Consider the following 14,495-nt stretch of genomic DNA (forward strand, 5'->3'; position numbering starts at 1 on the left):
GGGTCGGTGGGTGCTTTGGGGGGGGAGGCTGCGGGGAAGGAGAGGGGGACTGGGGGGTAATAGGGTGTATAGGGGTACGCGGGTGCATAGGGGGATTCATGGCAGGCAGCGGAGGGAGAGGGGATGGATGGGGAGAGCCGGGTGGTGGTGGGGGGGGGGTCTGCATGGGGAGCGGGATGCAGCGGGGCTGTTCGGGGGAGCTGGGGCACGGGGGTGGTGCAGAGCATGAGTGGGGTGTGCTGGGGAAAATGGGGTGTGCTTTGGGGGCGGCTGGTAGGGGGAGAGCGGGGATGCACCTCTTGTCGCAGAGAGGGGCTCTGGGCTGGAGAAGGGTACTGGGACTGGGGAGGAGGCTGCGGGTGCAGCGATGAGGAAGAGGAGGAGAGGTGATGAAGGAAACGCGTCGTGGGCTGCGCTGGGGCCTGTGCCGTGGGTGGTTGGGTATGGGGGGGCAGGGCTGCAGACTGGCTTTTAGGGCAGTGATCTTTGAACCAGTTTCCGTAGCTGGAAGGGGCACCACTGCAGGGAGCTGGGTCAGACCCCCATCCCACCAAAGCACCTCGGGCTGGGGCCTGTGCCCTATGGAAAGAAAACCCTGGGAAGCTGTCCTGGCCAGGTGTGTGGCCAGCTGGTTTCCCCATTGTGCCGGATTGAGATGTGCTCAGGCTGGGAAAAGCCTCAGCTTCTCTAAAATGGTCACCTGCCTTGTGACCCAAGGGTTGCCCCCCACCTCAGGGCTCCCCAGAGCTGCCCCTTGGCCAGCCAGGTCTGCTCCCAAATCTGCTGCTCGCTCCCATGGGACCCAGGGACTGGGACAAGTGGAGACAGTTAATCTGGCCACAGCATCTGTGGGGCAACCTGGAGATGCCAGTGATCTGTGTCCCAGCTGGATGGTCTGGCAGGTAGCAAAAGGCACTCCTTGATGAGCCATGGGTGGTATAAATTGCATGTTTAGGACCCTCACTCACATTCCAGAGCAGATCTGTGCCCTATGTGGGGCAGAGCAGAGCTGTGGGATAGTTTAAAGCCACCATTAGGGATGTGGGGCTGTGTCCCAGCCTCTGCCTGCTGGCAGCAGGGAGATTGGGGTGCTGGCTGAAACCCCCCCACTTTGGCATGTGTTTCCTCACTGCCTTATCAATGAGCTGCCTGCCCAGTACAGGTGATGGAGGGTGGGCTCGGGGCAGTTGCTCTTTGCTGCATTTTCATACCTGTTGCTCAGGAAGTGGAACAGAGTCCTTGAGTGCTCCTGTGTCATGTGGAGTGTCCACTGGAGGGGCTGTTCCAAGGGCACCTGTGCTCCCCCATCCCTCCAGGTCACTTGGCAAGCTGGTACCTGCAAAAACTAGTTTTACACCCGAGTGCCTGACACTCGGCGGGCAGGTTTGCTCGCGTGCTTCTAGAGAGGTTTCCTGTCAAACCGTACTCAATTTTAACACTTTTTGAGCAGCACGTGCTGTGTCTGTGGACTCACTGAAGGTTGTTCTGGTCCCTGCAGGTTGAGACTGAAGAAGGCTACCTCCCCAAGCAGCCATGGCCCCCACACTTGCCACGGCCCACCGCCGGCGCTGGTGGATGGCGTCCACGGCCATCGTCGAGAACCTGCTCTTCTCTGCTGTCCTGCTGGGCTGGGGGTCCCTCCTCATCATGCTGAAGGCAGAAGGGTTTTATTCCTACCTGTGCTATGGGCAAGGTAAGGATGCTCTGGGGGCTCGTGTGAATAAGTTGCTGCTGAGCTTTGCTGGTGTGATTTCCCTGGTTTAGGATGGTGTGGAACCGGCTGCAGCAGGGCTGAGCTCAGTGTCAGTGCTGGGATAGAAGGAAGGGATGTGTGCTCTTTTCCAAAACCAGTGGCATTCTTGTGGTGGTGCAATGTGCCTGTAGTTGCTGTTGCTCTGCAGAGTGATTGGAAAAAGAAGCTTTAATGATTAAGTAAAGCTTTTCTGGATGGCCTTTTCCACTTGACCGTGAGTTCTTCCTCTGCAGGGAAAGGCTGGATGGATTCTGGAGGATGATGATTGGTGGGCAGGGTGTCCCGAGTTTATAGGAGGAACTATGTAGGCACTTTGTTCTTAGTGGTAGGGAGGAAAGTAGTGTGAGTGGCGATAAGATTAGAGGAGTCCAGTGCTGCTGTTAAGAATAATTTGCAGAAGTAAATGCTGCTGATGTTCTGTTCCTCTTCAAGCACCCAGGATGTGCTCAAACCAGGCTGTTGTCTCTTGAGATTCACTCTCTGCCCCAGGCAGAGGAAGTATCTGTCCATGTTGCAGACACAACCTGGAAGGGAAGAGGCAATCATGGTGTGGGAAGGATAACCCTGGGAAAAACAACCTGGAGGTAGATATATATCCCCAGCCTGGGCACGGGGAGAACTGTGGTCTGGGGAATCCCACAGTGTGGTAGGGTGGACAGTGAGGTTAAAAGGAGCTTGAAGGTAAAAGTGTGGTGTGGATTTGGAAGCTGCTGTACTGACTGAAGTTTTGCATGTGTTCAGAGAAGGGAAGAGCAGAGTGAAGAGAGGCAGGAGGTGTTTGGGTTCCATCCAGAGATGTGTGGTGGTGGATTAGACTGGATCAGCCCCTTTGGGGCTGGAGGAGGAAGCAGTAGGGGAAGAAAGAGAGTTGGAAATAAGTACATGGACCCACAGTGGGTGATGGCTGAGAATAGTGGGGGAAACCTCAAGTGTGGGAAAGGAAGTCCAAGCAAAAGGTGACTGTGAATGGCTGTGATGGTTCTTTGGGTTTTGCTCATTCATCAGCTGCTTGTTATCTCTCCTGCTTTGTGTGCCTGAGGGTGGCTGCCTAAGTCCTGTAGAGCCTGGTCTGGTGCACCTGGTAAACACGTGTTTGAGTCTTCTACCAGCCATAGCTTGGCTGCTTGATCTCCATCCTGTGCTCAGCTCACAGTGAGGTGCTTCCAAGTGTGTCACTCAGGTCTCCAGTAGCATTGCAGACTGTGAGGAGAGTCCTCAGCAGCTGGAGGCTGAGTAGGGCTTCTGTTCAGAGCTGTGCTCTCCAAATCGTGGAGACTTTGTCATAGGCCTATGTAAGAGATCACGTTAAACCCATCAGGTGGAGACTCTGCCACCGAGATAAAGCACATGAGAGCTGATAAGCAAATGCTGACTGTCTCTGAGAGCAGGCATTTGCCTGTCTGCTTCCTGAGATGTGCTCTGCTGACAAGAGCTTCACTTGGGGCTCACCTCCTGCTCTTTGATGGCTTTCAGTTCATCACCTCGGCTTCTCACCCCTATTTGCTAATCTGTGGCTTTTCTGGCTCTCCCCGTGGGAAAGCCCACAGACCATAGGGAAGATGCAAATGTTTGGGCTGCTGTGAAATTTCTGCCCTGGGGGTAATTGCTTCCTCCCAGTGTCCAACCTTTGCCCTGAGGCAAAAGAACCTAATCCTTGAAAAGAAATTTATGTGGTCAAATTGTTCTCTTTGTCCTCAAATATCTGGCCATCACTGCTGAACTTGTGATGAGCAGCACATTCACCCATGCTTACTCACTTTCCTTTCTCTGTTTTTGTCCTCATTGTAACGATTTGGTGGGGTCCCGGCTCCAAGTGTGGGGAGAGCAAGCTCTCAATGACCAGCCTCAAGCTGAGTTTGACCTTTGCTGGGATTAGGATGCCCCAGTGGTTGCCTTTTTTCAGGGCAACCTATTGAATCCTGCAGCCAGAGTGGGTGCTTGGCTGGAAGGCTGGTGCAAACAAATTATAACTAGTAGCCTTTGGGCACTTGTTGTTCCTAATGCTGCTGTGTGCATGTAAGTATTGCAAAAAAAAAAATAGACTTTTTCTAATGAGCCAAAGGTTCTTGGCAGGGCTTTTGGTTTGTCAGCAAAAGCTCTTGCACTTTGTGATGCTGTCCAATGAAAGGGAAAACTAGACCTTGTCCTTTCTGCAGGCTCTTCTCTGAAGGTAACAGCAGCTGCCCAGAAAGTGGCTGCAGTTCATGAAGGGCTCCTTGTCTTCATATTGAATCACCCACTTTCCCTGCTTGCCCTTACCTTCTGGTGTTGGATTTTACTCAGCCACTGTACAAATGTGGGGTCCAATGGACTCTCAACTCAATTGCCTGAGAGTGGAGGTGGACACCTAGGAAAAAAATCCAAAATAACAAATATTTGCAAAGCAGTTGTGCAACAGGGTTTGAGTGGGGGGTTGTACCAGTTTGGCCACCTCCTGAGAGGTATGTTTGAAATTCGCTGACAAGGAGTCTGGTAGTAGCACTTTGTTCCCATTTTAATTTTACTACACTACTACTTGGCCTTTAACCAACTGATGCAGCATCTTTTATTCTGTGCAAGTGCTGACTCCACAGTCTTTATCGGGATTTGGGCTTTATCAGCTCTTGGGGAATTTGATCAGTTCAGGGTCTTGCATTGCTGTGATGTTTCTGGGATTGGGAAGCTCAAGGCTTGGGTCTGAAACATGTTTGAAAAAAAAAAAAAAGTCCTGAACTTGATAATCTGCTCACAAAGAGCAGAGATAAGGGGCACAGAGGGCTTTCCTCTAAGACAGGGCTGCAGAATACCAAAGGGATGATAAGCTAATTCACTTACGGCAAGTTAACGAGCTTTAACACAGGCATAGGGGGAAGGTGCTGCCTTGCAGTTCTTTCCTCTTATTTGGAACCTGTGATGGGGAATTTGCAGTCTGAAGGTCCCTTCCAAGCTGAGAAGATACAGCAACGCTTTGTGGAAAGGCTGCACAGGTGACCCTGTAAACAGGAAGAGAGAAAACGTGGTAAATGTTCAATTTGTACAGGAAACACACTGTGCCGATCAGCAGCTGCCGGGGGAGCGCAGAGCTGCAGGGGAAGGTGCTGCAAAGAGGAAACCACAGCTGGGGAAGGAAGGGAGTTTGACTGGAGGTTGTGCCTTGGCTCTGTGGGGTTTTCAGCTGGGTGCCCAGAGAGGGGGTCCTGGAAGTGCAAGTGGAGGGACAGGGAAACCCGAATAAATTGCATTTGCAGTAGAAAGCAAGAACATCTCCTCCCAGTTCCCAGAAGTATGACACCATCCTGAAAAGACAAAACATGTTCTTATGTGGGCAGACTGCAGATCAGTTGTTTGCACATGTCTTTCATGGTGATATTTTTTTTTTAACCAGTACTCCCAGTTCTTTGGCCCCGATTTCTCTCTTTTTCCCTCCTTTTTTTTTCTCTCTTTTTTTTAAATATAAAAAAAGAGGAGGAAAGTGAGGGTGTGCAAGCTTGGTTCCACAGAGCTATTGCCAGGGTGGCTGGGGGTGTCTTGCCTGCTTGGCACAGTCTGATCCATGAAACAAGATGAAAGGAAACCTCCTCTCTGCCATCCGAGATGGCAAGAGAAAAAGCCAGACTTGTTCCTCTGGTAATGTGGTGTGTGTGCCTGAGATTTGAAGAGGTCAGTAAAGAGTAGTTAATGATTGACCCTCTCATGGAACCTACAGCACCTAATTTGGGAGAAAGGGTGACTTTAAATGTTCCAGCCTGAACAAATCTCAGTGATGATCTTGACATAAATGATTACCGAGGCAGCCTTGTTCTCACCTAAGCTGTCATTCCTTAAATAGTAACTTGAACTACTAATTGGGCAGTAGAAATCCTGCTGCTTGTATGGGGAGTGCTGTAAAAATAGGCAGCATGTTCTTGTAATTGCTGGTGAAGACTCGCAGCTTCTTCTGGCTTGTCAGTGAGACAGCGGTGAGCGTGCTCAGCCTCTCTGCTGCTCCTTGCCCGGGTGTCTCTCCTGCCTGTCAGACCTGGCAGGTGGACTTGGCAAGAGAATTTGGGGAGGGCACCACTGTGGGCACAGAGCCAGCCCTTCCCCAAAGCACTGCTGCAGAGGGAGCCAGGCACGTAGGAGACTTTCCCCAGGAGTGTGGTGTGCACTGATCTGGAACAGGATCTGTGATTGAAGGGAACTGCTGTTTGCTGTAACCAGGTGCCTTAGGTAGGTGAGTAGTTAGGCAGGTTCTCTGCCCATTAAACTCCTCCTGCATGTCCTGTGCTGCCACTCACTCTCCTGTGCTGATGACCTGCTGGCACCTGAATCTGTGCTGCTGGAAGAGACAGCTCCTGGCTGGACCTTGTGTGTGCTGCAAACACCTGCAGCCCCTCCAAAATGTTCTATTTATGGAGGTGGCTCAAAGGATCAGAGCATGTCAGGGTGCCAAGGGCTGCTTGAATCATTTCCATTACGCCTCAGTGGATCTTCTCTTGTTGCTCAGAGGCTGCTTCTATTTTCACAAACAATTTGTATTTCCACATAGCACTGTTGCCTGGCCCCTCCTTGGAGCTGGCACTGAGCAGCCGTAAACAAGGTGGTTGGTACAGGCAGGGACTGAAGTTTTGTGCCCTATTCCAAGCTTTCCTGGCTGCAGCAAGTCTTTGGAGAGGGCCAAGTTTCTGAGCTGTGCCCTCTTCACCTCCTGGTGTTGGTGCCCACCATGAGTGTCATCGGAGGATCTGCAGGTGTGTGTGGGAACTCCTTGGGATCATGTCACTGCTGTACACAGCAATACACTTTCAGGAATTCATATACTCCAGCTTTAAATACTGAATATTTCTGTTTTGAGATCTTTTTCTGTGGAGGGTTACAGATGCTTTAACACACGCAGCCAGGAGTTAAAAGGTCACTGCACTGTTCATGGCCCTCCACCCTTCTTCCACTCCACAGCTGAGCTATCTCTGTACAGTGCTGACACAGAGAAACTGCTACTACTTTCTCAATTCTCCCTCTCCCCTTGTTTTCCCAAGTTTAACCTCTCACCCACATCTGTTTCCTATGAATTTATCTTTGTGGAGAGCCCAAAAAGCCTTGATGCTGTGGGTGAAGCTGTGAGCCTGTGCCTGCCTTACATAGCTGCTGTCTCAAGTCAGTATTTAAGATCCTGGGCCACACCAAGAGGAGACTGTGAGGGAAAGATGGTTGAAAAAGATTGAGATGTAGCGTGAAAACTGCAGAGAGACTCCCAAGTCTGTCCAGGACAGACTTCTAAGGATGTGACTTGGGAACCTCAGGCTGCAGTGCTGCCCTCCCTGCCAAAGTGATGCTGCTGGTGGGACATGTGGTGTTTTGGGGATATTTGTTGCTTACTCAGACTATCCACGAGTAGCAGGGCAAGAGAAGGGACAGATTAAATTATCAACCAGGAGCACATGGCAATGGGAAGGAACAGTCATTGCTGCCTGAAGGCAGTTTGAGACCATCTTAGCAAAGATGTTGGTGGGAACAATGTACATGGAGAGAAATGCCTCTGCCTTCCCTGGAGTGCTGGGAGGGGACAGAGGAAGGTTTGCAGGCAGCTCAAAAGCCTTGGATATCAGCTGAATTCCTGCTGATACCCGATGGCTGGAAGGTGGAGTGAGGTTTGTTTACAGTGGACACAAAGCTGGGAGGGTGGTTTTGGGCAGCTGGGAGAGGCAGGGTGCAGCCAGTAACTGTAGTGGTGCTGAGGCTTGGGTAGAAGAGGAGGAGTTGCAAGATGGGGCTGTGTGATCTCTAGAGATGGAGGGAGGGCAAGAGCAGCCAAGGGAATCTCCTCTACGAGCCACACCAAGCAGTGAATCTGAAATCACTTGTACGTGAGGGATTCCTGCTAATTAACTAACTAACCTGGGCTCACTGGGAATCTCTAGTCTCACTGCATGCTGATGGTTATGTAGGTGACTTCTCTCCCTATTCCTCCTTTAATATTGAACTTTGTCAGATGAGTTATTAAATATGGAGGAGAGTATTTTATATCACTGGCTTGCAGCAGCAAGAGAGCAAGTGCTTTGTCATACCAGCAAAGGTTACTTAAGAGTCAGATAAGTGTTGGGAGAAGGAGAGGTGGAGTGCACTGGAGCTGTGGGTTGATGAGAGTCTAAAGGCACATGTACTCACTTAAGGAGTTGTATGCAACCTTGGGGTAGGCATGTAACAGGAGAAGAGTTGACATGAGGCAGTAAAAGGGAACTTCTTTCCTTTCATTTTTTTTTTTTTTAAACTATCCTGTTTCTGTCTCGGTTACACAACGTGGGCTCTGTTCAGCGTGGGAGTTTGCATGCAGAGTTCCTCATGTAAGGGCAAGAACAGAAGGCTGGAGTTATTATTGATCTGTACGACCTAAACCCACTTTGAAAGAATAGAAAATGCTAATTATGGGGCAAGAGTTAAAGATGCATCAATCCTTTAACAAATGGGGAAGGCAGGTGAGCTGCCAGCCCTCCTGGGAGCAGGGTAGTTAAATCCAGGAAGGATTTTTCAGAGCCAGGGCAGCCAAAGCAGGGTGGCTACTGCAAAGCCATTCCTCATCCTGATGCCTGCAGTGAGGGTAGGAAGCTATTCATTTGAGCAGGCTGTTGCTCAGTGCCAGGCCTTGTCAGCCCAGTGTCTGGAACCAAAATAACTGATTTGACTGTAGCTGTCACTAGTTTTGTTAGGGAAAAATCTGTGATGAGAACATGACAGCTGTAAATTAGGAGGAACCTATTTTTGTGTTAGTCCCTTCAGGTTCTGCTGGGTTTAGTCCCCTGTAATTGTCAGGCCCTTGCTGTATAGTTGTTTCAATAAATTAATGAATCTCCATTGTTAGGTTTTTACCCTGCTGCTGCATGGGATGCCTATCCCCTGGGTGCCTGTGCATCCTTTTCCTGCTCAGGTTTCCCTTGTCCTTCTGCTGCTCTCCTTCTCCACTTCTCACTGATTATAATAAAAAATGGAATGTGGAGGCTGTATGCCCAGCGTGTTGTGCCACCCCGTGTGCGGAGCCTTTCTCTTCCCTCCTTCCTGAAACGCTGCAAACCCCATCCTAATGCACATTCCTCTCTCACCCCGTGTAGAGGACACCAACAACAGCTCTGAACACGAGAACAGCACAGCTTCAGAGCACAAGTGGCCTTCCTGCAACGCCCAGGATGAAATGCTGAACTTGGCCTTCACCATCGGGTCCTTCCTGCTCAGTGCCATCACGCTGCCCTTGGGAATTGTCATGGACAAGTACGGCCCTCGCAAGCTGCGGCTGCTTGGCAGGTGGGTGCCCTGGGCTCCCCGGGTGGGCTGAGGGGTGAATTCCCACTTTGTCTGGGCCAGATGGGTGCTGTTTGGGTGCTGTGCCTGTTGTGGTGTCCCTGCAGCATTGGGAAGAGTGTGAGGGATGGGATCTGCTGGTAGCTGGTGGCCGTGCACAGGGCTGGGATGTTTTCAGCCAGCACAGTGAATTGCTCCATAAAGGGAAGGGCCTGGAACTCCATGTCCACACTTCTGCTCTCCAGTGTTGCTCTGTGATCCCCGTCCAGATGGAGCCTGGAGGGAGAGTCATTTGTGAGTCATGGAGGGGAGCTTTCTCCTTGAGCTGGGAGCTGTGTCCTGAGAGGCACAAAACCAAGATGTTACATCATTGTTTGCAGGCTGGGGAGTTAACTTGGGAATAAACACATCCTGTTGCCTTTTCTAGGGCCCTTCTCTTCCATGTGGTGTATGTTGCTTTATGCCTTAAATAACAAGGTCTTAGCTGCTTCCATCGTGGCATGTAGGGATTAGTGACTTGTTGGGCTCAGTGGACCCCAGCACTGTTTTAATTGTCACGATTTTAATGCAGTGAACTTGATCAGAACCCAAACTGGTCTGTAGGCAGAGTGGGAAAAACAGGGCAAGTCTCTGACTCAGACCCTACCAGAGAGGAGCTGTGAGTGCTGTGACCACAGCTGGGGCTCAAGACAAAGGCTGCTGCTGTCTTTGGTCACCTCGGGGTGAGGGCTGGCAAAGCTCTGTGGGGAATTTGAGTCCAGGCAGAGCTGCGTCATTACTGGGAGGAAAGGTTCCTGCCTCAGCCCTTGTGCAAGGCTCGCCTGTAATATTTGTTTGTCTGTAACGTTTGGGTATTTCCCTGGATTTTTCTTCCCAGATTGCCAGCTTCCCTCCCTCTCACAGAAATTACACTGCACTTGCTTAACGAGGCGCTGAGGAGAAGGAGGCAGATGAATTTTACTGCATTTAAGGCTGTCTGTGAGAAACTCATGGGTCTGGTTCCCTTTCAGTGCCTGCTTTGCTGTGTCCTGTGTGCTGATCGCGTACGGTGCCAGTAACCCAGACTGTAAGTCAGTGTCTCTCTGCTGAGCCGGGAGGACTCTGGGGCTGTGGCTTGGGGTTTTTGGGGAAGCAGACGAGTGTGTTCGGGCTGTCACACCCCCAGTGCTGCACTAGGGTCTTGCTGAGGACACGAGCCAAGCCTCTGCCAGCCTGAGGGAGCCAAGTGGCTCTGGGGAGGGCTGATGTTTCACAACATTAAAGTGGAGAGCACAGTCAAGGGCCAAATGTCTGAGATACCCAGGTCTCTTAGCTTTGTGGTCGGGCAGGGACAGGTCCTGTAAAGGAGTAATTGCAAACAAGTTCATGGCTTTTTCAGGGTTGGGAAATAGGTAATAGCACACAATGTGTAAATTGTTTTCTTGCCAGGGATAGATGGAGCTTGCTCCTCAAGACCAGATAGCGGCATGACACTTTGAATCCAGCTCTTTCAAGTAAATCTTCCTTTTAAGACCCATCAGACAAGCTGAATCAGCAAGTCTTTTCCTCAGAGAAAAGAAACCCTTCCATTCTGGGGAAAGATGATCCCATCCTGAACTCAGTTTTGGAGGAAAGCCCTGTCCCTCCTGGTCTGTGTGGCTGGGGAGATGGGTGCTGGGTCAAGAACAGCGTGACATGTCCTGAGGGTGTTGATCCACTGACGGTTTTGTGTGTCAGGGCCAAAGCCCTCAGGGCTCTTTTCTCCTTTCCCTCCCCACCCTAGTGAAAGCTAAGGGCAGGTTTTTTATTGTTGCAGCTCTGTCTGTGCTGATATTCATTGCACTGGCTCTGAATGGCTTTGGTGGGATGTGCATGACCTTCACATCGCTCACGGTAAGTGAAGAGTTATTACCTGACTGTTCTGTCCCTTACTGTGGCTGTGAGCTGGGCTGGGAGGAAAGAGCAAAGTGGATCTTCTGCCCGTGGCTTGAATAGCACAGTGTTTGTGTTTGGTACAAAGGGTCAGTCACCCTTGGGACTGAGAACTAGGTTGTTATTCCAAGGCTTGTTTTCCCCAGTCCTGTTTTTTCACCTGCCCCTTGTATCTCAGGTGAAGGTTGGGGAGTAAAAAGGAAGTGTTTTTGTCTGAGACCCACATTGTCATATGCCTGTACATGCAGTGCTCAGCTACTTGGCAGAGGCTGGACATGTGTTTGCACTGGATTTAGCATTGACATACTGCAGGAAGAATCAGCAGGGCACAAACCCTTTGCAGCTGGGTATGACCAGCTTTCTGCAAGTGCAGTTTGCATCTCGCCTCGGGAGAATGGTTGTTCTTGAGCACAAAAAGCTTTTGCTTTCAGAAGGGTGAGAGTCCTTTGCAGGTTTCCTTAGAAATGCTGCACTGTTGAATGTGTCCAGCTCCATCTGTGCAGCCTTCTTGGATATGTTTAGTTTATGGATTGTATGGAAAGCTTTGGTCAACAACTGTCAGCTGGATCTCTACATTTTGGGGTTCTTTTTGCCTGGAGGCAGAAGCAGTATCATTCTCCAAATAACTGCTTTATTTTCTGCCTCATTACCCTGATTGTTGTCAGCATGGCTGAAACAGGGCTGCATGGAAAGTCGCCCAGAAAACAAGTCTGGGAAGCGCTGATGTTTTTTGAGCTGTGGTCAAAAACTTTCAGATGTGGACTGCGCTACCTTGAACTTGCTGTTGAAGTAAAACTTCCTATTAAAGTTACCACTAATTTAATAGGGCTTAGGCACTGGCTGAACAAGGCTTAGACACTGGCTGAACTCCTGAGACCTAAATTTGGCAGAGGCTGGGTTTCGAGAGCACTCCGTGTACTGTGATTTTGCTGCTGCTGTTGCCTTCGTGTATTCAAAGCTTTCAAAACTCTGTGCAGATGTTGCTCTCTCCTTTGTATGGGGTGTTCTTCACTGGGAGCCTTGGCTGTGGTCCCAAGGAACTGTGGGGCAAATGTCATCCTGCCACGCTTCAAATAAAAGCAAGGAAGAGAGGAGCACATCAGTACTGCTGTGGGAGAGGGGAGGATTCCCACCCTGCTGCTGCCAGCGTTGGTTATTGTCTCTCTGGGTGATTAGGAAGGGGTCACAGATTATTTTAGAACCACTGGTGATGATAGGAGTGAGGGCAAGGATAAGGAGGAAATATATTGGATGTGCTGTACTGTGTGTACTTTTAGCACCAGAAGAAGTGAGCAAAGGCACTTATTAGTGCCCTCATTAGTGAGCCAGTTCCACAGTGCTGAGGAACTGCAGGAAAAAGGTCAGATCTGCCCAGAAGAGATCCAAGCCTTGAGGAGGTCTGAAGCAAGTAGTGATGCTGTGAGATCACACAGGGAGGCCTCAGGTGGAGCCCACCCCCTCCAGACATCAGTGTGTTTTATAAAGAGCTGAGGTGGCTTCAGGCCTGCCTTCTCCAACCCAGAGTCAGATGTAGCTGCTCGTGCCTCCCTGCACAGCTGCACAGAGGCATTTTGGTACCTGAGGCGTGTGAACGTGGTTAAAAATAATCTAAAGTGGGAGGGAAGCACTTCTTCACCTGCATCACAGCATAGCTGTGCTGGTGACTGTTGGAAGCAGCTGTAGTTTGGTTGTTGGCAGATCACTTTGTGGTTCTGCCTGCAAGCTGGGGAGCTCGCAGTTGGTGTGCCAAGAGCCACCTTCTGTGGTGACACGGTGATACCCTGTGGGCTCCTTCCAGCTGTGGCCCACAGAGACAGGGAGTGTGACAAGTGAGAATGGCATGAAGCTGAGTTGGGAGGTTTAGGTTGGGTATCAAGCACCCAGAGGGTGGTTGGGCACTGAACAGGCTCCCAGTGGTCACAGCACCCAACTTGACAGAGCTCAAAGAGCATTTGGACAACGCTCTCAGGCACAGGGTGGGATTGTTGGGGTGTCCCTTCTAACTCAGCATATGCCATGATTCCATAGGGATGACAGCTCCACGGCTTGCAGGCTGCAGGTGACGTGGCTCGTACACACTGTGCCCTGCGTTGTGCCCAGGAGAGGTTGGAGTAAGCACTGAAAGGGGGAGGCTCAGAGACCTTTGTAAGGACGTTCATTGCCAGGGTGGTGAGCCCTGAGCAGCTCCTGGTGCCAGGGGAGCTCGTTCTGGCTGACACAGGCCCTGGCTGCCGAGCACACACGTGCGTGCACGAGTCACAGCAAGGTGACTCCCTTCCCCTGCCAGCTGCCAGTGGCCTGAAGTGCTCCAGGAAATGGGTCAGTCCCAGTGGTGCATGAGCTGGTCTTCTGCCACCCCGAGTGGGTTACGGTCGCTGCTTCATGGCTGGGTGTCCACAAGGGAGCCCCTGCAGTGTGTGGGGTTGGGGTGCTCACCCGGGGAGCTTCATCAGGGGTTGGAACCTCCTGGGCCGCCTGCATGGCGTGATCTGGTGGCAGGGCAGGAGACTGGGATCCTCAGTGCCTCTGCAAGAGATAAATGGGATCTCTGAGGATTAGAGCCTGGGACGGTACTGCACAAAGCTTTGCCTCTTGAGTTTAAAGCCTTTTTCAGTGACAAGTCCCCAGGGTATCATGAAAGCACATGGCAGGCTGTGGAGCCAAAACAAGCTGCTGTTTCTGGGTGCCTTGTCTGTGGCTTGGGGAGGAGGGGGAGCGAGCAAACGGTGCAGTTCCCACTTCTGGGAACAAGGTCAGACTGTGCCTGTTGTTAAAATGCAGAGGGGAGATTTCTGCCTCGTGACTTGGTCTTAGCCAATATAAGTGAAGATTGGAAATGGAAACAGATCTGTGTTGGTGGCTCTGACAGCAACACAGGGATCTGGCGCTGGTCCTGCTCCGCAGCTATTTCATGCAAAGAAATAAACATGTGTGATAAATTACCACAAAGAGCCTTTTATAGATTGTTCTCTGTCCTGTTTTCCTTTCAAAGAATTACAGCTGCTTTGCTCTTTATTTTCTGCTACAAACAACCCCCTATAATCAAGGCGGGGGGAACATCTCTGTATAGGGAATCTGCTTGGAAATATTAGGAAAACTTAGGGCTCTCTGAGCTTTTGTTTGTTGGAGAATGGGAACAAGAATTTCCATATGCTTTGAGCAAAGCAGGCAGTTTGAAGCTTTCCTGGAGAACATATTTTTAGTGTCTGTATAACTTCCAAATACACCCCCGACAGGGAAAACAAAGTTTAATTGAACAAAAATACCATTCTCCAGTAGTCAGGTTCTCAATCCCTTGACTTCTTCCACTGTTTTTCAAACAGTCATTGCAAGAGAAGGGAAACTGGGTTTGGTAGTACTACTGTGGTATCTTCTGTATATGGATTATCTCCAGGAAAAAGCTGAGAAAATTATAAAAGGTGATCTCAAACTCACTATAGGGCAGATGAGAAAATAATCTGCAAGAGGAAATTATCAGTGTAGGATTACACACCTGCAATAAAGGATTCCAGGAAGAGTTACATATGGAAACATTCAGTTAGTGTCTTTCTGACAGGACATGAAGTTAATAGTACATTGAGTG

General features: G+C 50.4%; 1 protein-coding gene across 1 annotated transcript in view; it reads left to right on the plus strand.

The window, feature by feature from the left end:
• Window positions 1-1,190: 1,190 nt before the first annotated feature.
• Window positions 1,191-14,495, plus strand: part of SLC43A2 (solute carrier family 43 member 2) — a 28,740-nt gene continuing 15,435 nt past the window's right edge. The window contains exons 1-4 of the mRNA XM_017832595.1: window positions 1,191-1,693; window positions 8,815-9,004; window positions 10,012-10,067; window positions 10,797-10,873. Coding sequence (XP_017688084.1) covers window positions 1,534-1,693; window positions 8,815-9,004; window positions 10,012-10,067; window positions 10,797-10,873 — 483 coding nt within the window. The 5' untranslated portion in view covers window positions 1,191-1,533. The remainder of the gene's footprint in view (window positions 1,694-8,814; window positions 9,005-10,011; window positions 10,068-10,796; window positions 10,874-14,495) is intronic.

The sequence above is a fragment of the Lepidothrix coronata genome, unplaced genomic scaffold (assembly GCF_001604755.1).
Source record: "Lepidothrix coronata isolate B3197 unplaced genomic scaffold, Lepidothrix_coronata-1.0 Scaffold203, whole genome shotgun sequence".
Taxonomy (NCBI): domain Eukaryota; kingdom Metazoa; phylum Chordata; class Aves; order Passeriformes; family Pipridae; genus Lepidothrix; species Lepidothrix coronata.